General features: G+C 49.0%; 11 protein-coding genes across 11 annotated transcripts; 7 read left to right on the top strand and 4 right to left on the bottom strand.

Moving 5' to 3' along the window:
- Nucleotides 1-66: 66 nt before the first annotated feature.
- On the bottom strand, nucleotides 67-2210 carry LTR64_000484 (uncharacterized protein; the record flags this gene model as incomplete). The annotated part of the gene is made up of 3 exons (XM_064894869.1): nucleotides 67-2012; nucleotides 2063-2079; nucleotides 2128-2210. The coding sequence occupies 3 exons, from the start codon at nucleotides 2208-2210 to the stop codon at nucleotides 67-69; spliced, it is 2046 nt and encodes a 681-aa protein (XP_064757556.1).
- A 1039-nt stretch (nucleotides 2211-3249) lies between these two features.
- On the top strand, nucleotides 3250-4275 carry LTR64_000485 (uncharacterized protein; the record flags this gene model as incomplete). The annotated part of the gene is made up of 1 exon (XM_064894870.1): nucleotides 3250-4275. The coding sequence occupies one exon, from the start codon at nucleotides 3250-3252 to the stop codon at nucleotides 4273-4275; it is 1026 nt and encodes a 341-aa protein (XP_064757557.1).
- A 621-nt stretch (nucleotides 4276-4896) lies between these two features.
- On the top strand, nucleotides 4897-6093 carry LTR64_000486 (uncharacterized protein; the record flags this gene model as incomplete). Its single annotated transcript, XM_064894871.1, has 5 exons — nucleotides 4897-4999; nucleotides 5046-5208; nucleotides 5257-5489; nucleotides 5580-5623; nucleotides 5674-6093. 5 exons carry the CDS (start codon nucleotides 4897-4899, stop codon nucleotides 6091-6093), a joined length of 963 nt encoding a protein of 320 aa, XP_064757558.1.
- Nucleotides 6094-6535: 442 nt separating this feature from the next.
- On the top strand, nucleotides 6536-7161 carry LTR64_000487 (uncharacterized protein; the record flags this gene model as incomplete). The annotated part of the gene is made up of 2 exons (XM_064894872.1): nucleotides 6536-6674; nucleotides 6785-7161. 2 exons carry the CDS (start codon nucleotides 6536-6538, stop codon nucleotides 7159-7161), a joined length of 516 nt encoding a protein of 171 aa, XP_064757559.1.
- Nucleotides 7162-7444: 283 nt separating this feature from the next.
- Nucleotides 7445-8678, bottom strand: LTR64_000488 (uncharacterized protein; the record flags this gene model as incomplete). The annotated part of the gene is made up of 2 exons (XM_064894873.1): nucleotides 7445-8199; nucleotides 8246-8678. The coding sequence occupies 2 exons, from the start codon at nucleotides 8676-8678 to the stop codon at nucleotides 7445-7447; spliced, it is 1188 nt and encodes a 395-aa protein (XP_064757560.1).
- Nucleotides 8679-10072: 1394 nt separating this feature from the next.
- Nucleotides 10073-11441, top strand: PDK2 ([Pyruvate dehydrogenase (acetyl-transferring)] kinase isozyme 2; the record flags this gene model as incomplete). Its single annotated transcript, XM_064894874.1, has 3 exons — nucleotides 10073-10187; nucleotides 10233-11325; nucleotides 11378-11441. 3 exons carry the CDS (start codon nucleotides 10073-10075, stop codon nucleotides 11439-11441), a joined length of 1272 nt encoding a protein of 423 aa, XP_064757561.1.
- Nucleotides 11442-12383: 942 nt separating this feature from the next.
- AHA1 (Co-chaperone) lies at nucleotides 12384-13518 on the top strand (the record flags this gene model as incomplete). The annotated part of the gene is made up of 4 exons (XM_064894875.1): nucleotides 12384-12606; nucleotides 12656-12738; nucleotides 12793-13451; nucleotides 13500-13518. The coding sequence occupies 4 exons, from the start codon at nucleotides 12384-12386 to the stop codon at nucleotides 13516-13518; spliced, it is 984 nt and encodes a 327-aa protein (XP_064757562.1).
- Nucleotides 13519-13959: 441 nt separating this feature from the next.
- Nucleotides 13960-17698, top strand: LTR64_000491 (uncharacterized protein; the record flags this gene model as incomplete). Its single annotated transcript, XM_064894876.1, has 2 exons — nucleotides 13960-15987; nucleotides 16160-17698. The coding sequence occupies 2 exons, from the start codon at nucleotides 13960-13962 to the stop codon at nucleotides 17696-17698; spliced, it is 3567 nt and encodes a 1188-aa protein (XP_064757563.1).
- Nucleotides 17699-18079: 381 nt separating this feature from the next.
- NDH51 (NADH dehydrogenase [ubiquinone] flavoprotein 1, mitochondrial) lies at nucleotides 18080-19655 on the bottom strand (the record flags this gene model as incomplete). Its single annotated transcript, XM_064894877.1, has 2 exons — nucleotides 18080-18249; nucleotides 18305-19655. 2 exons carry the CDS (start codon nucleotides 19653-19655, stop codon nucleotides 18080-18082), a joined length of 1521 nt encoding a protein of 506 aa, XP_064757564.1.
- An 825-nt stretch (nucleotides 19656-20480) lies between these two features.
- On the top strand, nucleotides 20481-22350 carry LTR64_000493 (uncharacterized protein; the record flags this gene model as incomplete). Its single annotated transcript, XM_064894878.1, has 2 exons — nucleotides 20481-20571; nucleotides 20600-22350. The coding sequence occupies 2 exons, from the start codon at nucleotides 20481-20483 to the stop codon at nucleotides 22348-22350; spliced, it is 1842 nt and encodes a 613-aa protein (XP_064757565.1).
- Nucleotides 22351-23593: 1243 nt separating this feature from the next.
- LTR64_000494 (uncharacterized protein) lies at nucleotides 23594-25699 on the bottom strand (the record flags this gene model as incomplete). Its single annotated transcript, XM_064894879.1, has 1 exon — nucleotides 23594-25699. One exon carries the CDS (start codon nucleotides 25697-25699, stop codon nucleotides 23594-23596), a length of 2106 nt encoding a protein of 701 aa, XP_064757566.1.
- Between the last annotated feature and the right edge of the window lie 727 nt (nucleotides 25700-26426).

Genomic DNA, 26426 nt, shown 5'->3' on the forward strand with positions numbered 1-26426 from the left:
GAGGACGTTCCTGTTGTTGCTGGTAGCACCAGCACAGGCATAGACCTGGCTGGGTCGCCTGTATTCTTACCGCTGAAAGTTGATAACCGAAACTTGTGATCCAAGGCCAAATGCGAGTCGTTTGCTATCAACGTGCCACACCAGGGTATGATCAGCACTGTTGGGCGGACCATCGCCATTAATGCTGGACCGGCCAGCAGCACTTGTAATATCATCATCCCTGATGCTGCCTCCCTTCCATTCGGGGTCTGTACCTTCCCAGGCCGCCATCAGATTGTAGCCGTGCTGTGCATTCCAGATACGAGCCGAACTATAGCTTGCTGCTGCTAGACAAAAGCCATCGGGTGAGTAGGAAAGAGACATAACTGGCGATGTAGGCTCGAACCGCAGCTGTTGCGTACACGTGAGATCAAGAACCCCATCTGATACCTGCCAGACTTTTATGGTGCCATCCAGGGATGATGTAGCAAGTTCAAGCACTCCATACGTGCCATTCGTAGGATGTTGTTTCGATCGAAGTTCAAATCCTGTAACAGATCCACTGTGTGCAGTCTCCTTGAATATGTTGTGCTGGGGCAGCCATAGTGCTGCAGTGTCACCAGCAACTGCGACAACGGTTTGACCAGCTGACGGCAGATGGCCAACTTTGAGGAAAGTCCAGACCTCGCTTCCATGCACACCTGTCTGAGACCACCGCTGCTTGACCGCCATTTCCGTTGAGCTTGTACATTGCCAGACACTCGTGTCTCCAGCAGCAAAGATGTCGCGATCCTCAGCTCGAGAACAATCCAAATCGTAGATTGTCGATGGCAAGGTAAGGGATGAGGTAGGCGTGACCGTCGAGCCTGAGCGTAGATCCCATGACAAAATGGTTGACGCGCCTGTACCATCGAATCGTTCTGCGTCGCCATCGGCAGGTGCTACGGCGAGCAGCTGAGTGCCGACAGGATGCCACCTCAACATAGTGATTGCTCTCTGAGAAGCCGGTAAGCTTTCTATCAGTGAGAGGTCTTCACCGTCGAGAAGGTGAACCTGCCCCTCTTCTTCAGAATACGTGGCAACAGCTAGAAGAGAACCACTCAAATCCCACGATGCAGCAGTCACAAAGCCAATTTGGTCTAAAGGCAGGACAGTTCTGGCTCGAGGTTTGACACTGTCTGGTCGCAGGTCTTGACCGGCGAGATTCCAGACCCCACAAAGCACATCTCCTTGCGCTATCAGTGTTGGGTTTTCTGCTGGCCGCCATAATGCTCGACTAATCGTTTGTGCTGTATCCAAGGATAGGATGGCGCTCGACGGACCGAGATTCGTAACTTTCGCAGGAGCGACCTGTACTTCCACACTCACTCCACTTGTCAGTGTTGGGATCAATGGTGGTGGTTGCTCTTCTGCATGGTCCTCCATCACCACGTCTGTGCCTTGACCACCTACGTCGTTGTCAATCTCCATCCTGTCGTCGTGATGTCCATTAGTGGTCACTGGAGGCTCAGCGGTGTTTTCAGGCATAGACAAAGGCGACGTTGCATTTTGTGGCACAGTATTCCCATTCACAACGTCTGTCTCTGTGTTTCCTGACACTTTACGGAATGTGGTGCCAGATTTCTCAGCAGTCAGGGTCTGAGTTGGTTTGCGCCCTCTTTTCGCGGCTTGAGGTGGAACTTCCTCTGGGGCGGCCGAGAGTGCCTCGCGGGGCTTCAATTTTGAGGGATTAGCTATGGTGCTGGCAGGCGACACGCCTCGTACAGAGTCGCTAGCCTTCAGCATCGACTCTTTTTGCGAGGCCGCCTTGTCGGCTCCGGCACTCTCTGGACCAAAGAAGAACATTGAAGGAACCAAGTTCTTGGAATGTTGGCCATTTTCATCGACAGTTAGCGAGAGATGATGATAACGAAGTCCCTTCTGTACAAGTGAAATTAGAGCTTGGCCCTTGATGTGTTTCGCGAAAGGAAGTCTTTCAGGTTCATTGTCGATTTTCCAATCACGTTGGAGTTTCACAGCGGCTTCTGCGTAGCCTAGATCTTGATTAGCCTGATCAGGATGCGAATTGCCAAGAAGCGCGTACCGGCCTCTTGTAGATACCTAAATCACACGTTAACAAGAACGACGGTCATGCGATGGATTACTAACCTCCAAATGAGGTAATTAAGTTGATCTGAGCTGAGCGGCGGTGGTTTGTGTACTACCTCAGCAGGATTGTTGTCGGTGTCCATCGCGACATGGTCCGAAATATCAGCAGATCTGGAGACTATCTTGCAGGAAGGTAAAGCGCTTTGCGACCACAACAATGGAATGGTAACAGATGCGCGTGGAGTCGTCCAGAATTCTTTGCAGTGATGTTTCTTCAAAGCTTTCGTGTCGAATGTGTCGCAATCGTGCCAGAAGGTCGATCCAAATTGAAGACAGCTCAAAATCCACGCAAATCGCGAAACAGGCTACTTGGTTAGTCTCGAATCGACCGGGCTTAGTGGCGCATTTGTGCCTGTGGGTTGTTGAAAGTTACTGCGGGTCGACCACAACAATGCCGTGTTGTTGCTCCTCTGCTGTCGGCAGGATTGATATCAGACCTTCGCTTAGATCTAGATCAGGCTGGTAATCGCACGCGTAGTAGAACCAATACACAGACCATTCGCTTCCAGACAGGTCCGGAAGAAATGATCAGTGAGCAGTAGTGAGAATATGGGGACTTCAATGTCCAACAGGCCACGACAGCGCCAGTTCGGATGCTCACGCACTAGTCTGCTTTGGGCTTTTCCCTTTCCGCTGCATCATCAAATGGTCAACTCCAGCTGTTCGATCATTATCGTGGCACAACCCAGTTTGACGACACCGAAGGATCTCAGACTGCCGGGAGATGGTGCTTTCAAAACCTGATGCTTGCTCTGATTGCCCTTGCATGACGGTGTACTATCTCTTTGTATTGACTGTGTTCTGTGTGACTTTCTGAAAAGCGTGGAGCACGCTAACAGCACTGGTGGACCTCAAGTTGGTCGAGCTTATTTGATAAGCCTGAGGCATGCTTCGCGAGTCACTAACTCCGCATCCGCGCAAGCATACTAGTATCTGCGAGATGTTCCCGCGTGCGCCTTGCCTCAGCTTGTGCTGCGTACTTACCTGGTCTCTTCGAAGCTCGTGCGGAAGTCACTGATCAGTTCTGGGTATTGATGTTGGTGACTGAATCTACAACAAGCCTTCGTGTTAATATGTCACGCTCATAATGCTAAACGCTTAGCAAGGCAGTCGTGAACCACAATGCGAATCAATATACCGCCCATCACGAGGGCACTATTGCTTTCGACCATTTTCTTCACGGTCCTCTATGCTCTCGCCCGGTGGAACGCTTTGTCACAAAATGCGGGCGACGCTACCCCAGCGTTCTCGCCCTCGATACCTTTCTTGACTCTGGTTCCATCCATGTCAGTCTATTACCCCTGGACCATAGTAACATCCACATTTGTTGAGCAGAACGTTCTCAACCTCCTTATAAACACGACCGCTGTGTATCTTAGTGGAAAATACCTAGAAAGAGCTTGGGGTTCTCGAGACTTTGCTACCATCGTGGTAGTTGCGACAGTCGTTCCAAATCTCTTGGTTATCTTTACTTACGTGCTTTGGGCTGTCGTTACACGCAATACTACAAGAGCAGACACACCAATTGCAGGCGCAATTTCACTGCAAGCCGCCTTCCTCGTTGCCTTCAAAAATCTGGTCCCAGAGCACACTGTGAGTCTGTACAAGGGTACCATTAAAGTCAGAGTCAAGCATTTTCCCTTTATCTTTCTTATACTGAACACCTTTTCCGGCATCGTGTTTGGTACAGATACCGCTCTGCTGCTTGGTTGGTACGGCCTCATATCGACTTTTATCTACTTGCGCTTTTTCAAATACCAATCTGAAGTTGGGACAAAGGGCGATGCATCCGAGACGTTCGCTTTTGCCACTTTCTTTCCAAACGTTATACAACCGTTTGTCTCCATTTTCTGTGACTACATCTACAACCTCGCTTGCCAGCTGAAAATCATATCGCCATTTTCGGATGAAGCAATCGCATCTAGCAACGAGCAAGCAACTGCCAGAGAAGGTGGTCTTCCAGTCGCAATAAACCAGAACCGTGTAGCAAAACTCGCGAGCAAACAAGAAGAGGCCGAACGCAGGAGACAACTTGCATTGAAAGCCCTCGACGAGCGATTAAGGAACCCTGCCAGCAGCCACGATCCAACACCGGATTCGACATCAACAGTTCCAGCAGCACCACCAAGTGAGCAACCATCCATGTGATATGTAACTTCCTTTCCGTCTGCAATGTGTTCCAGCCACATTTTTTGTTGACAAGGCCTGCAGCCATGGCATATCAAATCGTCAGCAGACAGTGTGTTCACAGGTGGGAAAGCTGACTTGCAGATCGTGCAAGAGCTCACGACATTATTGCTTCTGCGACGGTGAGCCTGGACAAAAGCAAGCACTACTCTTTGATCACTGAAGCATGGACGAGCTCTCTTTCAGAGCCTAGCACTTGGAGCCTCGGTACCCGGACACCACCGATCACCACTTCCACGCTAGTGATTCTATAGTCTGTTGCTCACCTATCAATCCGACACGGGTTTGTGGCTTTTTCGATCTCAATTGCCACATCTCTACTTGACTTCGATCCAGTCGTCGCAAAAAGTGGCAGGTGCCGAGTTCAATGCACTTTACTCGTCAATCGATGGACCCTCTTTCGTTCCTGGCCCGTCGACCCACCAATGACGCGCTCGTGCCTGACAGAACACCAAATGCAATGCAATGCAGCTTTGAGCTTGCTAGCTCGATGTTCATGCTATTGAGAAAATAAATTATATCATTGAGTTCCAGCTCAATCGAGGAAGCTTGACCTTCTTCTCTCGCACTTCCAAGTCAAAGATGAAGGTGAACAGTCTTTCTGCAGCGTCGCTACTGACAGGCCTCGCTCTAGCTCAGGATCTGTATCCTGGACTGACCACAGTCAACCATACTTGTGCGATTAGTGAGTGTCCGAAGAGAGTCTTGATCCTTCTCTGACGAATGTACAGAGCCGCGACTTCGTTCTTGTCCAGCACAAAGCCCTTCAAGCGTGGATACATGCTGCACAGAAACGTTTGGTGGACTGATCCTCCTAACACAATTCTGGAGCACATACACTGGATTGGAAGCACAAGGTCAGCTCCTGCCAAGAGATACTTGGACTCTGCATGGGTGAGCTTTGCTATGTAAGTAAGAAGATCGGTCAAGCTGACTTCGCAGTCTATGGCCGGATTTCTGCAATGGTTCATACACCCAGTATTGTGACCTGAGAAGGCAGTACGATCCTGTTCCTAGCCCCAATACAACCAACGGTCTGCCTAATGGCACCGTTGTTCCTCCGTACAGAGGTGCGCCTGTCTCTACCTTCCTTGAGGCTTTTCAGAGATACGACCTGTTGGACTATATGAACACATATTGGGTCAACCAGCGCGCCTCCAACAACGAGTTTTGGGGTAAGTTACTTCCTACAAACAGCACTAATGTTCCTCACAAAACAGCCCCGACTTTTGTCATGTGGAGAATAGAGCTAACTATCTGAATAGCTCACGAATTCAGCAAGCATGCCACTTGCTTCAGTACTTTCCAGGTTGGTTTTGCTCCTGTCCTTTCTCAAGACTGCTGCTGACGATGTGCTAGCTTCCTTGCTACGGCCCTCGGTACCAAAACCATTCGGACGTGATCGATTATTTCGAAACCACAATCGAGTACTATCGACGCTTCCCAACGTGGGGCTGGTTAGCGCAAAACAATATCCGACCAAGCAATACCACACAGGTTACCTTGTCCGACGTCCAAGGCACTTTAGCCAGAGCTTCGGGAGCTACTCCATATGTTGGCTGCTCCGGTCCACGTTACAACGAGACCGACGCGGGTAGGGGTGGAAATGACACTGGTCGGACTGTCATCAGTGAGGCATGGTACTACATGCACGTCTTTGGTCGACCTCAGGAGGGCGTAGCGATCCCAGTGAACGCGACAGGGTCGTCGTCGAACTGTGCCAGGGCTAGAAACGCTCTCTGGTACTACCAGACCACGCCAGGATCCATCAGATCTTGAGCGTTGTCGAGATGGTGAAAGCCATGTCGCCTATAGACATCTCAAAAGTAATTTATACATGATACTTACTACATGCATAGATGAGCCATGTAGATATCTAGGCTTCACGAAGTGAATGCTTAAGCAAACCAGTAAGACACGTCCTTGCACTGCTTCACATATCAACCAATTACATGCCAGCGCGCACTGTTGCAAAAGAAAGCCCGAGGAAAATGCAAGTGGACTAGAAGTGAAAGGTATGGTCATCTGGTACAAGGCTGACGAGGCTACCAATGTCTTTCCGATACAGGAGTAATGACCAAATCGAAGTCGCGATGCTTATTTTATACCATTGTCATTCTCAGTGCAAACAGCAGGCGCAATGCGGGCGACCAGTCCACAATCGTATAGCTAACATACTCTTTTACTGTGCACAAGAATCTGTGCCAACTCGGCCTACACCATGAATACCGCTGAGCAGCAGCAATCCCCTCCCCAGGACGGCAATGTCTTGGGTGCTGCCGCAGTCCCCGTCCAGGGTGCGCCTCAACTCCCACCTCAGATGTTCACGACCGCTGCACAATTGCTAGATCTCACAGATAGTAGGTTTCCCTTCCTTTTTCTTCCTTCTCTCTTGATGTCCAGTGTGTCCTCCCAAGTCGACCAACGAAAATGTTTCTGTGCTAAACATAGTCTTTTCGACTGGGTACAGAGAAACTCATGCTCGTCCTGCGTGATGGCCGGAAACTCATTGGCGTTCTGCGCACTTGGGACCAATTTGCGAATCTCGTCTTGACGGACACGAAAGAGAGGTACTATGTCGAGACTGACGAGGGTGATGATGCGCCGCCACGAAGATTGTTCTGCGATATACCGAGGGGAACGTATTTGGTGAGAGGGGAGAATGTTTTGCTGTTGGGAGAGATTGATCTGGATAGAGATGAGGAGACTCCGCCTGGGTATGTTGAGGGGCAAATTGAGGAGGTGTTTGGGATACAGAAGAGACAGGAGATGGATAGGAAAAAGAGTGATAAGTCGAAATTGCGGAGATTTGGTGATCTGGAGAGTAGTGGTGAGGTGCTCTTCTGAGTTGAAGGACTGTCACCTAACAACACGAGGGGCGACTATCACGGACGAGGGAGTTCTGCTCGTATTATTCTATCAACATGCGGATGGCGCAGGACTCAAGCAGAATATTGTGAAATGCTCTGGGTCTACTTGGTGACCGTTTGTAAAGGACAGAAGAGACGAAGAGCTAGTTGGCAGTAAGGTCAACAGCCATTGTGCTATTACAGCCACAGATCTCAAACAGCCATCAGATCAGGTCGACTAAGTATCTCCGACACTTTGCTGCTATATGGCAGCAAGAAGCTCATGATGATTCTAGTCGGCTGAGCCAATTCATAACCATCATAGCTTGTGTGATGGCAACCTTTTCTCCGAACCTCATACCATCCCAGCTTGTAGCTTGAACAGTCATGTTCCACATACCTAACACATCGACCTCGTTCTCTTGGGCTGTAAACGTCATCTTGCGGTCGAAGTCCCAGATCTCTTGATTGCCCTTACGATCCTTCAAGTCGATATGGCCAGCAGCAGTAGGACCTATCCACAACATTGGAGTGTTGCGATCTGATTCGTCTGCCAGCTCGACAAATCTAAGAAGTGAGGCTTCAGCATCACCTACTGATAACGTGCTTGGTCCTAGAGAGTGGATTACTGGTATAGGCCTATACTTTGATCTTGAGGCTTTCGGAGCAAGTTGTTGAAATTTCTCAACCACAAGAGAAGCAGGCTCTGCAGAATCTACCCGGAGGAATGCATGCTTGATTCGGTTACAGAAGTACGCGGAGCCAACGTGGTCATCTTGGCTGGCTCTGTCTGACTCGAGAAGCGAATGTTGTTGACAGTCGGATCTGACAAACTGGTTGTTGCACCGACAATCCTCTTGTAAGCTCTTGTCCATCGAGGCTAGATCCAAAGCTCCCAGTGCAAGGTCTCGCCGAAGAAGGATATTGAACCCACTGTAAATCGTCTGTAGCGTATCGTCGCCCACAAAGATGAGGCCGTCAACCCTTTCGAGTATGAAGCACATCTCCTCGGGATCAAACCATCGATAATTGCAGCCTGAGTATGTCAGTGGTCTCACGAAGAAGCACGTCTGCGCACGTACCCCGTGGTTGATATGGAGCATCGAAGCCGATACGTCCACCTTCGGACAATGCTCTCAACAAATGCTTTCTGTCATGGCAGAACGTATTGGCCTCGTAGAAGCCCAGACGATCTTTCTTCGGCGTGGCATAAAGTTCAGAGGCACGAACGTTGCACTCAGAATAGCCCTCGAAAGCCGCAAAGAAGTTCAGTATCCCATCTCCTGTGCGTCTGTGTGTGGACAAATGATCGTTGTTGTGGAAGTCAGGCAGAATTAACCAGCCAAGAAGAAGTCCCAGACTAACGTAAAGAAGGATGTAGCCTTTGCTGAACACACGTCCCATCACGATGGTGCTTTCTTGTATCAGGTCAGTGAAGCTTTGAAGTGCTGTATCAGTTTCAACAAAGGCTTGTTGCGCTGGAGGATGTGAAAGGCAAGGAGCTGCCTCGTCCATTGCGGCGGATCGTACGGTGAAATTGATTAGAATGCTAGGAAGACTGGTGAAGCGTGGGCGGAAAAGGAAAGACTGATCGTAGTACTCGCCAAAATCTCTTCTCCCAACATGATGTAAGTACTTACAGAGGGTCGCTCTTGCTTTGATAGTCCTGATGAATATTCTCGCTGTACTAGTAGTGACCTCCTTAAGGCACAAATATCACACCACTAAACCAATACGCGCTGAAAACAGGTGAGAACTACCACTTATCAATATACCTCAAGGAACCGGCACGTCTTAGTTGTGCCCGCAACACTTTTGCTGACTGGGCCATGACTGAATCTCAACCAGCTCGTTATCAGGTACCTTCAATCATCACAAGTACTTCCCATTCCAGCTTTGCTCTCTTCATCGAGCAAGTAGCTATATATCTCCTACATTAGCCAGCATTTACCCTCGCTTAGATTCGGATTTCGAGATCTGGTAGGAATTGGTTCGACGCAAACGATCAAGTATGAGGTCAAAGGATGCTGGTCCTGCTCATCGAAACAAAGCCAGAGTATTACACGCTCCTCCTCCTTGTGACGTTTAGTATGAATCTCATGCAGTGTTCAGCAGGAACAGCGCATCACGACAGAGGCTGACGCGACATTGCCAAGGGAAAATGAAGGTTTCTTTGTCGATGTTCAGCATGGTTCACAGGCAACGCAGTAAGGAAGAATGGGCGTTAATCGTTCTGTAGGCATGTAAGTCTGCTCCAAGGACGGTCGCCCGCTGCCTGCCTCGGCATGTTCGCGTGCCCCTTCATCCAGCTGCCAGGTGGACTGCATAACAATCACGATTTGCTACATGATCCTACAGACAATTTGCTGCTGCAGTCAAAATATCATTCGTGCTGGTACCAGTACCTTCCAAGTATCGAGTGACTGTATTTCTTTCACCTCCCACATTGAGCTGTTTACATTCGCGTGCTTGCGGGCAAGTTCTGCAAATTGAATTTTAAACATTGGCCACAAGGCATCCGAAGCGGCCATCGTAGCTTTCGCCTTCGTTGTTGCTTCTCCACATCGTCATCTGCTCCTCCCCACAACCTCCAGACGTGGATGTCGCTCGAAGAGTCACAATATTGTACCATTTAGGAGCTGCAACAATAGAGCCAGCTCTATATAACAATATCTAACAGACGACTGCAATCTCAGCGTGTTCGAAGCATTCAATCGTGTCAACTTAAACTCCGAACTATTTTCTGGAAAGGTTCCGAACCTCAACGCTACCATCGGCGAGCTTCGGGCAGGTGGATAGTTGTCGAGCTACAACTCCTCCTGTGCGTGTCTACAATTTTCGATAGACCACGTTCTTGACAAGTTGCTGTCCTATATCTGCCAGGCCGTAAGGCCTGACCACCGTCAAACATGGCATGGAAGCCATCAGAGCCATTGATGAAGAGAATAGGTCATTATGCTTCCTTTCCGCCAACTGGCGTGAGTCTGCGCCAGATGGTTCAGTTTGGGGAGAAACCTTCAACTGGTATGTCAAACACAACATGCATTGCCTTTTGCTGACAGTGAGCAGGCACCTTATTTAGAGCCTCACAGTTTCTCTCCGAAGAGCTACCTGTCCGCCTCGCGCATCGTGTAGAAGAGCTAGACAAGCTGCCAGATGGACTCGGAGAAATGCCCTCCATCAGGAAGGTCCGCGACTGGTATGCGCAATCGTTCGAAGAGCTCACGGAGATGAAGAAGCCGGATTTGGACAAGAACACAAGAGATCGATTACTGAACCCTCCCAAGAAGACAAACAACAAGCTCGCCTCCAACGTGCGGAACCCCAGCATGTCGAAGGCTAACGAAAATGGCGGTGGCTTGAATAGCAAACGCTACTTTGCTGCCATTGACGACTATAACGATTGGCCGCCAGAGCTCTCAGAGCACAATAAAAAGTTCTCTCGCATGTTAGAGAACATCAAAAGAAGGCACGACCCGGTTGTGACACAAGTGGCCATGGGTATCAACGAGTACAAGCGTAAACGGCAGCGCATGCAAATAGACTCGTCCATCCAGAGTTTTCTAGACAGGTTTTATATGTCGCGAATAGGTATACGTATGCTTATCGGTCAGCACATAGCCCTGACCACGCAATCGAACCACCGTCATCCGAACTACGTCGGTATCATATGCACCAAGACGAACGTCAGAGAACTCGCAGAGGAAGCCATCGAAAACGCCAGGTTCGTCTGTGAAGATCATTTTGGACTGTTTGACGCGCCAAAAGTGCAGCTTTTTTGTCCTCAGGACCTCAATTTCATGTATGTGCCTGGGCACTTATCGCACATGTTGTTCGAAACACTCAAGAATTCATTACGAGCTGTTGTGGAGAGGCACGGTGCCGAGAAGGAAGACTTCCCAGTTACAAAAGTCGTCGTTGCTGAAGGCAAAGAAGACATCACCATCAAGATCAGCGATGAAGGTGGAGGGATCCCGAGAAGTGCGATACCTCTGGTCTGGACATACATGTATACTACGGTGGATGCAACACCAGAGTTGGACCCTGGCTTCAATGCTAGTGATTTTAAAGCGCCGATGGCAGGTTTCGGATATGGTCTACCTATATCACGGCTCTACGCGAGATATTTTGGAGGTGATTTGAAGCTCATTTCTATGGAGGGGTAAGTCGTGGCGGCTCGAAGGGTGTAGACTCTTGCTAATTTTGACCTGCAGATACGGCACAGATGTGTACCTCCACTTGAACAGATTATCAAGCTCTTCCGAGCCACTACAATGACAACCAGTAGTCATGAGGGACGGTAGCAGCATGTTGTCGGCTTCGTCCCAAGGATTGGCGTTTGGGAGTTTGACAAAAGCGAGCATTGCCAATATGCGCTCAAAGCTCAAGAATCGTGAAGTTTCAGAAAGAAAACAGGTTGGTGATGCCGAGAGCATGATGAACGAGGAGCCTGCAAGCAATATTTCAGGAAGAGGAAGTGAATGGCTGGAATAAGAGAACCCTGTCTTCTGGGCCGAATTGCCATCTTCAATGGCACTTCTATGGTAGTACAGCAAATCTCAGTGTTGTGCTGTACAAGTTATAGGACAACTCACGGACAAGACGCGGCAGGAATAGTGAGGCAGAAGAGGACAGGTGGGCGTGCAGCAATATATATCTTCGCCGCCTGTTGCTACTCTAGCAAACGTTACTTTCTATACCAACATCGGCGAATGAAAAGTAGACGGCTGTTTAAATGACAGACATTTAGCTCTATTGAGTCAGGAAACGAGTTTCAGCAAGACCGAACAATTTGAGTCGCGGCATTGATGGTGAGCGTAGGTTTTGCGGAGAACGAGTAGGGCTTGGCACTGCCTGCAAAGCCAGAAGTTTCCATCCTCTGCAAGTGGTCCCTCTAGACATTTTGTCACCCCTGCTGTAGACTCTACGCCATGCTAGCCTACAGCAAGGTCCAACGATTACTTGTCCTTGACCAGGTAGGTACTCTCCAAACTACGGCACTTTACATGACGATATATTATGCTAGGCACCAGTCATATGGACATGATTTGTACTCAAACGTCCTTGCTGATTAGCTTCTGCGGTTTTCAAAATTCAAAGATCTGATTCTGACTTATTCGCGCGCATCCGAGTATTCTTCGCGGACATTAGCTGACTAGTATAGATCTTATAGCACAGCCTCTCTTCCTCTAGCCTCTCGATATACCATAACCAACAGCCATGGTCCTACACAATCCTAACAATTGGCATTGGGTGAACAAGGACGTGGGACCATGGGCAAAAGACTATCTCGACAGCCAAGTCAGAGAGGTCTCTGCAGAAGAGGATGGAGTGTCTGCGAAAGTCACTAAGCTTACGTCTATGGATGGTGACGTTGACGTGAGCCAGAGGAAAGGTAAAATCATCACGATTTTCGACGTTTCTTTGCGTCTGGATTACGAAGGTAAGGTCTACATAATCGACTTTGTGAGCGACGATCTAAGAACCAACAGGCAAGACCAAAGATGGTGTTGATGTTGCAGGAAGCATCAAGGTACCGGAATGTGCATACGACACGGAGCCCGACGAGTATGTTGTATGTTTCATAGCACTACCGCAATTGTGTTTTCCCCGTACTGATAGAATACAGTTTGATATAGATATCTACTCAGAGACGAAAGAGAAGCAACCTGTAAAGGACCTCGTAAAATCCAAGATTGTGCCTCAGTTACGCGAGGTCTTCCAGAAGCTCGCTCCAGCTTTAGTTGCAGAACATGGAAAGGACATCCAGCACGCTACAAGTTCGAATCCTTCGAGTGGCTTTGCAACACCAACTTGGCATCCGCAGAAGGAACGAGTACCTGTGAACTCTACCAGCACCACCAAGACGTCAGCCGCAGGCAACGCATTGGTCAACACTACCACTGTCACTGCTAACGACGAGTTTCGAACCACAGCTGAAGAGCTATTCAAGACGTTTACGGATCCCCAGAGAATAGCCGCCTTCACACGCGCTGCTCCCAAGAAATTCGAAGGTGCTGAAGTCGGAGCTAAGTTCGAGATTTTCGATGGTAACGTTCTTGGCGAATATGTCAAGCTTGATTCTCCCAAGCAGATTGTACAAAAGTGGCGCCTAGCTCAATGGCCCGCCGGTCATCACAGCCTTCAGGATATCAGCTTTGACCAGAACGACGTTGACCAAGTCACAAACATGCGCGTTACGTGGACTGGTGTGCCTGTTGGACAGGAGGACGTAGTGCAGCGCAACTGGGAAGGATACTATGTTCGCAGCATCAAACAGACATTTGGGTATGTTTCTCATTCTTGAAGATTGATTGCGTCACTAATCTTGGACAGTTTCGGCACCATACTGTGAGACATATACGTTACGAGCAGATAACATAACTCCCATGGTCGTCGTCGTACAGCGTCGAAATGAGATAGACACGAAACAATGCTTCTACGAGGTCAATGAGCAATGAAATATGATGTTAACCACAATTCCTACTTGATGTTCAGAACTGCTTTGCGCGTGTGAGTCTTGACATGCAAGATTCGCTAATCAAGAAATGTCACAAGCAGGAAAGCAGGAAATGTTTCGACCAGGGTGACCCCTGATCTTTTCAGGCTTCACATCCACGTTACGTCATACCTCGTGTACCAAGCTGGATGTTCGACTTCCACAATACACATCTGCACCGCCACACCTTTCTCTTCATTATGGTTCCTCATCCGTTTACTACTGATAAGCGAGAGACTAATTTGCTGGCGCGTTAATTTCAGCTTTGAATGAGCTTGAGAGAGCGTCGCAACAGCCATGTCGGAGAAGCAGTCAGCTAAGGCTGATAAGAAAGATGGCGAGGACCTTACTACTGTTCTCGACAAGTCGCAGAGAGCGGATCTGACTTTGTTGATCGCAAACATCACAGAATCTATGAGAAAACTAATTTTGGATAATTTCGATGCTGCAGCTGGCCTGGATCAAGAGATGATCCAGAGGGAACAGATGACAGAGGACGAGAAAATGATGAGCGCCGACATTAGTGGTGATGTTAACAAATACGAGCAGCAGAAGAAATTGAAAGCACAATACGAGAAAGAACTTGAATCTCCGAAAATGAAAAATCTCAAGAAGAATTGTCTAAGGGCTTATGACGAATGGCGTGAACAAGTCATTATGAGGGTTGGTAAAGCTGTCAATAGTGAAGATGAAGCCAAGCAACAAATTGACAAGTCTAAATCGACCGAAGCTCGACCAAATGCACCGACGACTGTTGGTAAAATTACAGAAGCTCCGAAAAAGAATGGCAGTCTCAAGTTCAAGGATCTCTTTCCGCCCACAAAGACACCCCTGACGAAATTGTCTATGGACCGTCGTACACTCGTCTTGCATTCAGTTCTACTGCTCTTGTTGTCACTAGAACACTACAACGCTGCTTCACGTGTGTTGCTGCTCAATCTCACTTCGAGTCTGAAGCTGTCGTTGAAGACTTTTGAACAAGACGAGTATGTGACGGCCAAAGGACTTCTGGAAAACGCCAAAGAGCTTTCAGGCAATGAGGAGACAAGGAAGAAAGCTGAAGAAAACCAAGCAACAAGACAGAAGAAAGTCAGATACGCGACGATAGCTGGTGCAGCTGCTCTGGGCATTGCAGGAAGTTTCGCTGCTCCACTCATTGCGGCTGGGATAGGAAGTGTTGCTACTGGTCTGGGACTAGGTACAACAGCTGCGGCTGGATATCTAGGTTCAGTGGCATCCTCTTCGTTGCTCGTTGGCAGTCTCTTCGGAGCATATGGTGGTCGCATGACAGGGCAAATGATGGATGAATTTGCTCGAGAGGTCGAAGACTTTGAATTTTTACCCGTCCATACCGATAAGCGTACCAGCGAGGATCCTGATCAAGGTGCTCAGGAGGCATCCGAGCACGACCACAAACTTCGAGTCACGATCTGCTTATCTGGTTGGCTACGTGAGAAAGAGGAAGTTGTGAAGCCATGGCGAGTCATTGGTTCAGGATCTGAAGTTTTCGCTCTGAAATGGGAGTTAGAAGCACTCCTCAATCTTGGTAATGCAATGGACGGAATGGTTTCAAGTGCTGCTTGGGGCTATGCGCAAAAGGAGTTGATAGGACGAACTGTATTTGCAGAATTGATGGGAGCAATGTGGCCGCTTGGTCTGTTGAAAGTGGCGCAAGTTGTTGACAACCCATTCACTCATGCAAAGGCGAGAGCGGAGAAGGCAGGAGAGATCCTGGCAGAGGTGCTTATCAAGCGAGCGCAAGGAGAACGACCTGTGACCTTGATTGGGTACTCTTTAGGTGCACGAGCTATTTATGTGTGCCTACAAACACTTGCAAAGCATCGAGCCTTCAACTTGGTCGAGAACGCCGTCCTTATTGGAGCACCTACACCTTCCGACACAAGCGATTGGCGTGTCTTGAGAAGTGCTGTCTCAGGCAGACTTGTCAACGTATACTCGACGAACGACTACATCCTAGGCTTCATGTACAGAACCTCAGCAATTCAATACGGTGTTGCTGGGCTGCAGCCAGTCGATGGTCTTCCAGGGGTGGAAAACGTGGATGTAAGTGAAGACGTGGATGGCCATACTCGATATCGTTTCCTCATAGGTGGTATCCTCAAGAGAATAGGCTTCGAAGACATCGATATGGAAGCTGTTCAGGAAGAGCAAGAGGCTCTGAACAAGATGATCGAGGAAGAAAAGAACAATTCGTTGCAGGCGCAAAGAAATCGACTGATGCGGCAGGAATCTTATAAGAAGGAGGATGGCAAGGTCGATGAAGATGCTTTGGCTCGAGATGAAGTTAGTGATCTTGAGAAACAGGTGCGTGAGAGGACACAAGAGTCATTAGTAAGCAAGATCATACAGTGGTGGTACACAGTAAGTTCAGAACCTGTCACATTGCGTCCATTCTACAGAGTTGTTATCCTCACGACAATGCTCTCCGTATCAGATGGACAGAATGTTCTTCGTAGCCAGTACTGACTTCTTGCAGCCTCGTGCTCCAAACACCAAAGATGCGGAAAAGGTAGCAGCAAACCTCCAGAGGGCCGTTCAGAATCCATCAGACCTTCGAGCGGCCGCCAGCGATACTGCCAAAGACGTCCAAGACTCTACAGCCAGCATGGCACAACGCGTCTATCAAGCTCTGCCGAACATACCTTATATGGGCAGCAGCACAGCAACTGGTGGTGTCGCGAAAGCTGATCCTGGAAAGGTCGCAGAGGGCGCCACAAAGGAAACACAAAGTTACACGTCTAAAGCAGCTGCTTACCTGCCCAAAAATTTGCCGTCTATGCCAAGCATGCCTGCATTACCTCGCTATTCCAAGCCGAAAGACACGTCTTCAGCACCAGCGAAGGCGACCAAGGATGCTGGCGAGACTGCGAAGAAGGCGACAAGCACAGCAACAGATACTGTAGGAACGACAGTCAAGAATGTCGGTAATGTCAATGAGAACCCAGCGACAAAGCAGCTTAAGGAAGCACCAGGCATCAAGCAAGCACTCGATAAAGATCCTGGAGTCACTGAGAAGCTTGGCGAAGCCACGGGTGCAGTAGGCACAACAGTGAACAATACCGCTGATAAGGTAACGGGTGCTACAGAAAAGGCAACAGATGCAGCTGGCGAAGCAGGAGCGAAAGGAGTCGACGCTGCAGACGCCGGAGTGAAGAAGGTCACTGAGGCTGGCAAGGGCATTGTACCAGGTCTTGGTGATTCTGACAACAAAGGCAACGGTAGCGACAAGGGCAAGTCTGACGGTAAGCAACAGCAGTCCTACACCAGCTATGCAGCCTCATACCTGCCCTCCATGCCATCATGGGGTGGTTCGAAGAAGGAAGCACAACCCTCAACAGCTCAACGCAAGCCTTCTGCTCCAAAGCTCGAAAAAAGAGACAGCGCAAAGCCATCAAAACTTGAGCGTAAAGAGTCTGAAGCCAAACAATCATCATCTCGCCCTCCACCACCAAAACTGGGAAGGAAAAGCAGTTCAAACACCGCCACTGCAAAGTCACCACCTCCTAAGCTCGGACCTCGAAAAGCCAGCGAACCAGGCACAAAGTCACCACTACAACGTGTCTCCTCGGGCGCAAAGAACGTCCCAGGTGCGGGTCAGCTACCTAATATAGGCGAACAGCTACCCGGAACAGATACTGCCAAACAAGCCGCTTCCGCTCCACAAGACGCTGCGAAGAAAGGCACTGACGCTGCTGGACAAGTAGCATCCAAGGGAGTAGATTCTGCAAAGCAAGCAGCATCCGTACCACAAGGCATCGCTGAGAAAGGTACTGAAGCCGCTGGACAGGTAGCGTCGAAAGGACAAGATGCTGCAAGTGCAGGTACGGCCGTGGCTACAGATGCTGCTTCGAAAGGTAAAGACGCTGTGGGTGCTGGCGCGAGTGCGACTACCGATGCTGCAGGTCAGGCTGCCTCGAAAGGGAAGGATGCTGTCAGTACTGGTGCGAGTGCGACGAGTGGAGCGGTTAGTGGTGTTTTTGGAAGTGGTAAGAAAATGTTGGGGTTTGGTAGGTGAATAGGTCAGTACAGTGGGCAGGTATGTAGGCAGATCGATGTTGTAATTTCAAAAGCAAATTCTTTCCTTCAATCCTCGACGCCTCAGTATTGTCGCTCCAATTACAAAGGATGTCAAGGGTTCTCCAATGCATAGACTGCTAGTCGAGAGATCTCATAGGGAACAGCTGAACAGAACCAGGATAGCAACCTCAAGAACTCAGTTTGGTAATTCTGAATTATGTCAAAATGCACCTGCGTTCCAACGATAAGACGAAGGTTCGTAACTAATGATATTGAAAGACCGCTAAGCTCGACACGTAATGAAATGATTCGCCCAAGACAACCTCGCACAAGTATCCATGCCCTTCTTACCTGCTATACAAGATCACACACTCGTGACCTATTGGCCAGGCGCGATGAGCATACCATCTCTTCGAGAGTTCGGCTCCCAGCCACCAGCGAATACCTCGTCGCCTGCCTTGGCCTTGTATCCTTCTACTCTTGCCTCAAGCTCAGGTCTAAAGTGCCGAATGAGACCCTGTACAGGCCATGCGAAGGCTTCTCCCAAAGCTAAAACAAAGTCAGTCATCATGTCCCTCTACAAATTTATACTGGTTGTACTTACCACAGATGGTGTGACCCTCGACCTGCTTGGTTAACTCCTGCATCATGTCAATCTCTCGCTTCTTAGCTTGGCCCTTTTCGAATCGCTGCATCATCTTCATCATCCACGAACTACCTTCTCTGCAAGGCGTGCACTGGCCGCACGACTCATGCTTGTAGAAGGCTGATAATCTGGATATCATCCTGACGACATCGGCGGACTTATCCATAACGATTACGGCGGCAGTACCTAGACCAGATTGACTGTCTTTCAAAGCGTCGAAATCCATCAACTGGTCATCGCACATCTTCTTGGGCAAGATAGGAGTGGATGATCCACCTGGAATGATAGCCTTAAGGTTATCCCAGCCACCTCGAACGCCACCACAATGTCTGTCAATAAGCTCTCGTAATGGAATGGACATCTCCTCCTCGACTGTGCATGGGTTGTTGACATGTCCAGAGATGCAGAAGAGCTTGGTGCCCTGGTTTCGTTCTCGACCGAAACCAGCGAACCACTTCCCTCCTCTTCTCATAATTGTGGGGCAAACAGCAACGGTTTCGACATTGGTGACAGTGGATGGGCAACCGAAAAGACCGACGGCAGCTGGGAAAGGTGGCTTCAGACGTGGCTTGCCTGCCTTGCCTTCGAGAGATTCGATAAGCGAAGTTTCCTCACCGCAGACGTATGCTCCTGCTCCCCTATGAAGGTATACATCGAAGTCGAATCCAGACCCACAAGCATTCTTGCCAATAAGACCGTCTTTGTATGCTTCCTGGATAGCCCTTTGCAGCACTGTTGCCTCATGGTAGAATTCACCTCGGATATAAATATATGCAGCCGTAGCGTTCATGGCTCGTCCAACAACTAAGCAGCCTTCGATGAGTTTATGAGGATCTTTTCGCATAATTTCTCTGTCTTTGCATGTTCCTGGTTCGCCCTCATCAGCGTTGATGACCAGATACCGAGGCTTCTTATCGTTCTCCCAGCCCTTAAAGTTCATAAAGGAAAACTTGAGGCCCGAAGGGAAACCAGCTCCTCCTCTTCCTCGTAGCCCTGATGCTTTGATTTCATTGATGAGCCAGTCATGACCCTTCAATATTATCTCTTTCGTCTTATGCCAATCGCCATACTTCTTCGCGCTTGCTAGATCGGTGCCGTGGTGGCCGTACAAATTCTGAAATATCCTGTCCTGGTCTTTAAGACCTCCATATTGTCTCTTCTTGGGTGTAGCGTCTTGTACAGTCGCGTAGGATCTTCTTGGGTCGCGACTCGAGCTCAAACAGCCAGTGGCGGACACTGGGACGGCATAGCTTCGTGTAGCCGACGCTACGAGACCTGTAGCGGTCTTTGTCGACGGTCGTGCGAGCATGGCTGGAGTCGGTAGAGGCTTTGTGATTATCTTAACGGCGTATTGGACTGGCGACCGCAAACAGTAGAGGGGCGAGCAGGTTCATCGAAGACGTATTGTAGTTTGGATAGCGCCTCGGCGAAGTTTCCTTTGTAAACTGAGCAATGCAAATTGAGCAACCACGATTGGAGCTCTATCCTCCCAAGCTTTTCATCGATCTAGAAAGTAAATCGACTACATATATGCCTGAGGCATCATGATCCACGACCTTGAATCGTCGTGATTGTTCTAGCTACTATACATTCCATAGCTGCGGTGTATCGTACTACAGTCAAATGGACCTCACTTCACCTGCACAAGCGAGGATGTTCTCGCGTCAGACTCTTCGTATATGACTGACAGGTGCTTTACCTCTAGGTTGCTGGAGTGGCCTTCTTGTGATATCTTTCCGCCTGAAACATGACCTTCACTCGGAAATTCTCGAGCTTGTTCATTTCACTGTAGCTTCCATTATCTTCACCACTGCAAAATGTCAAGAATGGAAAACTTCCAGACGGTCAGATTTGTTCCCTCCTTCCCAATGTTTGCGTGTATGTCTTGTCCAACTTCTTTTCGCAATTCCATTTTCCTCTCCACAGAACCTGAACAATGACACTTTTAAAACGTCCAGAAGGACAGCAGAACTTTCGGGTACCATCGCTGCAAACATTCAGCTGTAAGTTTGCTCTCCTCTTCCAGCATGCTCAATCAGTTGGACTACTTCTTCAATGCCATTTCAACGGACTGTATTTCTCTTCCGACTGTACCCGTCTTCTAAAGCAATATCTCATACGGAAAATTCCAAACATGGGGAAGAAGTCAAAGAAAAGAGCTGCGAAAGGTACCGGTGCGAATTGGAGGTTGATAGAGAGGAGCTACCCTGATATCATCCACATCTGTCAGTCTGTCAAATACTGACGAGATAGTTACACCTCTGCAACAGGCACGCTGCGATCCTTATGTCAAGTATCTTGACCTTGTCATTCCAAAGAATAGTGACGACGGATCAGGTTCTGCTACGTTGCCTGAAGAGTCGCACAGATTGAAGACTGCGCCACTCTTCTCCAGCCTGGTCCATCAGAAAACACTCGCAGCTCAGACCTTCACATTTTCCAAGACACAGCTCTTCTCTCAGTATGGTCTACTAGGACTTATCCGCGATCCTCCAACTCCGAGCAACTTCTCGCAGATGCGCAATAATCCACAAGATAAGCTGGTCTTTACGAACACCGCGGAGCCATGGTCTACGTTCATTTGTGGTTCCCAAGGTTCAGGCAAAAGTCATACCCTTTCCTGTCTGCTGGAGAATTACTTGCTGGCAGACCCAAGAATTACCGTCGGTGCAAAACCACTGACTGGCATGGTCTTCCACTATGACAAATTCTCGAGCTTCAATAGTGGGCAGGTATGTGAAGCCGCATACCTGTGTTCAGCAGGAGTGCGTGTCAAGGTACTAGTGGCACCCACCAGCATTGCCCGTATGTCAAGACAATATGCCAATCTCCCTGGCCTGCCTGAGAACTGTCCTCGACCAAAAGTTCTTCTCCTCGTGTTCGGTCAAGAACAATTATCAGTGGATGTGATGATGACGCTGATGGCTGTTCACGACACCGGAGTCACTGCACCTTTGTACATATGTGCCATTCGGCAGCTCCTGCGGGATATCGCCATGGACAATCAGAGCAAAGGTCTTCAAGGATTCGACTATATGGATTTTAGGCACCGATTATCCCTCATGTCGTTGACAGATGCTCAAAATGCCCCTCTAGACATGCGACTGCAACTGCTACAGTCTAGCATGATCAAGAAAGAGCAGACCTCACAAGACGCGCAAGCATTCAAGGAGACATGGGCGTTCGAGCCAGGATCCCTTACCATAGTCGATCTGAGCGACCAGTTTGTGAACGAAAGCGACGCTTGTGCCCTCTTCTCAATTTGCCTGAAGCTGTTCATGCAAGGCTGGCAGACGAACCCTCGAGTCGTCGCCCTTGACGAAGCCCACAAATTCTTGACTTCGACATCGGAAGCCATGCAGTTGCAGGCGGACCTAATTGCGATCATTCGACAACAACGTCACCTCGGCTCGCGCATGGTCATCGCTACCCAGGAGCCAACGGTTTCTGGTGAGCTCCTAGACCTATGCAACGTCACTATAGTCCATCGCTTCAAATCCCCTCACTGGTACAAGACGATCAAGCAACATCTTGCCGCAGCTAACGCTGATCACGAAACTGACAGGAATGAAGATTTGTTTTCAAAGATCGTCAAGCTCTCCACAGGTGAAGCATTCATGTTTTGTCCCACCGCCACGGTCACAATGGAAGCTGGCAAAGCTCAAACACTTCAAGATCGATTTGTCAAGATGAAGACACGAGCCAGAATCAGCGCGGATGGCGGCCAGTCAATCCAAACTACACACAAATTCACCACCGCGACCAAGAAAATGGCATACATACCAAACTATCAGCGTATGGACCTCCCATCTCTTGCCAGTCAAGCTACGAAAGGGAAGCCAAGAGTTCAGCATAGCGCTGTGGGAGTTCCTCCTGCACCACATACTCAGGTCCCAGTTCCCGTTGTGAATGGCTCATTCGGTGGTGGCCCATATACGCCACCTCTCACTCGCAGCGGTCAGAAGAGACCACGTACCACCTATGATGGTTCAGTGGATGCATGAGATGGCAGGGACGACTGGGAAGGGTTGCTATGGGTATGCCAAAAGTTGCACATGTACGGAAAAAAGCTTGTAATAGGTTCTTCGTTGTGTAAGAAATAGTTAGATAGACTTTTCGACCACAAGGTCTACATATGTCTAGAAGTAGTCCTGAATGAGAAATCCGCAGCTGTTCAAGCCCGTGCAGCGGCTTTGCGGCGAAAAGTGGTGCATATCAATGCCGTTCACGCTTCTCCCATGATCCGTGTGCTGTCTCCAGTAAGATGGCGTCCAGCGCCCTCCCAGAGAGTGTTTCACGCCGCTGTTCTGATATTGACTAATGCCACGTCGTGTTTCCGTGGGCACTGCACATTTCGTTGCTTTTCTTAGCTTCCCAACTAGGAGAGCCTCTACCAAAACCGCGTGGCACGCTAGGTAAAGACCGCCATGAATGTCACTTCGGGAATAGCGCGAACGGGAGCATAAGTGGCCAGACCTCGAACATCACACCACCCTTTCATAGTTTGACGAACTGTGCAAGACAGACCACCGCAGCGGACGGGTTTTCCTCGTACAGTACTTGAGAATGCATTGGTAAAAAGGAGCCGATAGCGGAGCCACAAAGCCTTGATGTGTACAAAGCTATATTTCACGCTGTGTCCGATCTGGGAAAGGTGAAGAGGGCGTAAACTTCGATTTCTTCATAAATCAAGGAGACGCTACAGAAGCCTATCCCAGGGTGTCGGGTCGCTAGATCAGATGTGGCTGATTGCGTTGTACCAAGTACTTGGGTGACAACACGACATTGATTCAGTCTTGCTTGGATAAGTGCAGGTGCCTCGATAAATGCGCGATGTAAGTGTGCTACTCGTTCTCGAATCAATACTGAGACGGTATACGTAACCGAGGAAAGCATGCGTCTTCTCCACGAATCGCTTACCGGGTATGTAGTACTGCTGGGTTTACAATATTGTCGGAGAAACATGCAATCAACCTGCAGAGGCAGCGCATTGTTAGCTTGACACCGCGCAGTTTAAAGGTTGCTCGAATGTGTCATTGGACTGCTGAACAGGCTTATCATGCCATATTCATGTTGGAAGTCTGATAGGGTTGCACTGACCGTTTGAGACATCCAGCGCAGGACGATGCTTTCGGGTCCTTTGTGTCTTCGGTTCATGCTTTGATGTGCAAGGTTCTGTCCTGCAGAAAGACAATGGTTCTTGTCTTAGTGTCGTAATCGACACAGCCAACCGAATGAATAAATCTCTCAATCATATTGTCTGCAGTAGATCATGAAGCCAAACAATCCTTCTACCTGTGCAGGGTCTTCGCTCACAAACCGCTCGATCTCTATCGGAACTCGAACGCCCTCCTCTTCCATTACATTCCATGCCCAGCAGACTTTCTCAGGATCGAGCCAGGCCGTCATCGCGCTATCCTTACCTAGAGAGTCCTTCACTTTCGGTAAAGAGTCCAGCAGATACATCAACGCCTGTGGTGGCTCTTCACCCGGCGCCCATGGGCCAGGAGGTGGAACGTAATTCCAGTTAGGATCTTCTGGAGGATAAGAGGATGAGATCTCCTCGAACCAGCTTGCAAGTCGGAATGGAAGTTGTGTGCGTGACCGATATGCTTGACACAACGACGAAAGCGAAATAGCTATGCTCGTCTTCACCTTGTCACTGTGGGGGCGCATATGGTGTGGTACAGCCTCCAAGATTGCACTTTCAATGTCTCTTAGACAAGATTGCACAGAATTTGCTTGTGGTGACGGGAAAAGACGGATAAGAGATGCAGCAGTGAAGAGCTCGTTCCTCCTGGTTATAAACTGCAGGCGCATGCAAAACTCTTCAAGACCAGGGGTAATCATCTCTGCAAGTTTCACTCGCATACTAAGCAGCAGGTCTGAAGCCTGCTGATCAGTGCTGGCATTGAGCAACACAAAGGCGCAAACGCCTTCAGCAGTCTGCAAGATGCTCACCTGTTTGTGCCGGTAAATCTGCGCATTCTTTTGCTTCTGTGTTCTCGCCTCGATAGGTGGATTTGCCCGCGAGGGGTCCGTTGCCTGTATTCGTCTTGCTCGAGAACCGCTGTCATACATAATCTGCGCCAATGTCGCAAGCATGTTCCTGAAGTCATCGAACTTTTCAGGCAAACTGCTGCTCATCAACGTTTGTCGTCTCGTACTCATGGCTTGAAACTCTCGCTCGTTGCTTATCATCACCGATATACTGTCCAATAGATCGAATGAAAATAGTGCTCTTTCTATATATCTTGACTCTTTTACAAGGTGGTGTATCATCTCATAAATGTAGCAATTGAATGTTTCGTTCGATCGGTCGTCTAGAGGCCATGTTCGTGCGATCTCGAGAGGTGTACCGGGATGTGCATTTATGCTGATGAGAACATGCTCGTAAGGATTGTCCTCCAGGACGAAGCCGTAGCTCATTAGAAGCGCTTCGTTGTCTAAAGGGCCATAATTGTTGAATACTTCCTGACCCGAAGTATAGTCTTCGTCAATCTGCAATCCCACAAAATCCACGCGGGCCTGCCACTCCACCAGAGCCGCTGGTTTGTGGTTGAGAATATCAAGAAGAGGTAACAAAACGGCAAAGCGCTCAGAAAACAACTTGTATAATAGCTGGTGGTTGGGATCCTTCCGACCAAGAGGTCGAGCTTTGTCTGCCGGCGCAGTGTCATCTAGCACTGTGGAGACGAAGCTTCGTGTTCCAAAGATTTTCGAGGCCCATCTGAACAGTCTGTAGTCGTATGCACCATTTCTGGCATTATTCCAGTCGAGCTCCATCAGCATTCTGTTCACGTCTTCAAATTGATGTAACCATTTTCGATTTTGAGCTGCTAAAGCTACTTCAAGGTTAGTCCCACGAATCCATGCCAGATCTTCTTCGGCTTCAAACTGAGCTGCGTCGACGTCCTCAACAGTTGGCAGAGTTCGAATGTAGGGAGCCCAGAATGATTTATCTCCAAGAAGATATTGCTCCATCAGAAAGAAGGCCTGTAAAGTATCGGTAGCGCTTTGGTATCTTTGCAGGAATGGTTTGGGAAAGCTGGTGCCGTGTTGCTCGAAGGGTGCAATATTGAGAACGTTTAACGCAGACATCATGATAGATATTGGGCATACCACCACCCGTGTATGCGCAGTGATAGTTGCTCCATCTGCGACAACACCGTGGTAACCTTTGTTAGGAGCATACTTCAGCCTCAGATTTGGATGGATGAAACCACCATGCCGAGCAACCCATTGTGCGAGTTGCTTATGATTATCGAGAGCGCGTTCTTCGGAATTGGATGTGACTGACAGCTTGGCACTATCGTGGGAAGCAGACCCCTGTTCATCAGCTGTGTTATTCATTCTTCCAAGATGGAACAAAGGAAAGCCACCGATACTTTCCTACTATGTGCACGATATGCAAAAGGAGGAGGGGAGATTATCGAGAGTGGGACAAGATGAAGATCTGGACTATAACGTGCTCAAGGTATGAGCTGGCGTATCACAGCATCGAATGTTGGTCCGCAATACCTAAGCTGGATCTCACCATGCGACAGATTTCATTTCAATGTCAATGAAACAATTAGCAGAATCTTTCCTGGGCACAAGTGAAGGAAAACGAAGTTCTAGCCGGTCACAGGCTCTAGCCAGGCAGGTACCACACTGCAACCTACAAAACAGGTAAGCGCAATGCTTCTTTGAGAGGCCACGACCTGGAAAGACAACTCGTCAGAACCATATTCGGCATTCTCGTCGAAACAGCAATTGAATTCGAGCAATCCTAACTCTGGAACCGAAAATCAAATTTGCGTTAACCATCTGGCTTTCGTGGGCGTCAGAGATTGTGACGTTTTCAGTGGAATCCTACTATACGCGGCCGATGACCATGTGGAGATGGTTTGTGGTGTTCAGCACACTACCGCCGGTGATGCCCGAGTCAAGAACTTGGCACTAGCATACTGTGTACAGGGTAGAGATATCAGCAAGATGGATTTCAGATGTTTAGTGCAGGAGTATCCATTCAAGCATGACAAAAAGAAGCAAAAGGGGCATGAAGCAGAATCGGCAGCTCTGCCCAGACGCTTTCGTA

The sequence above is a fragment of the Lithohypha guttulata genome (genome assembly GCF_036872675.1).
Source record: "Lithohypha guttulata strain CCFEE 5908 chromosome Unknown scaffold_1, whole genome shotgun sequence".
Taxonomy (NCBI): Eukaryota; Fungi; Ascomycota; class Eurotiomycetes; order Chaetothyriales; family Trichomeriaceae; genus Lithohypha; species Lithohypha guttulata.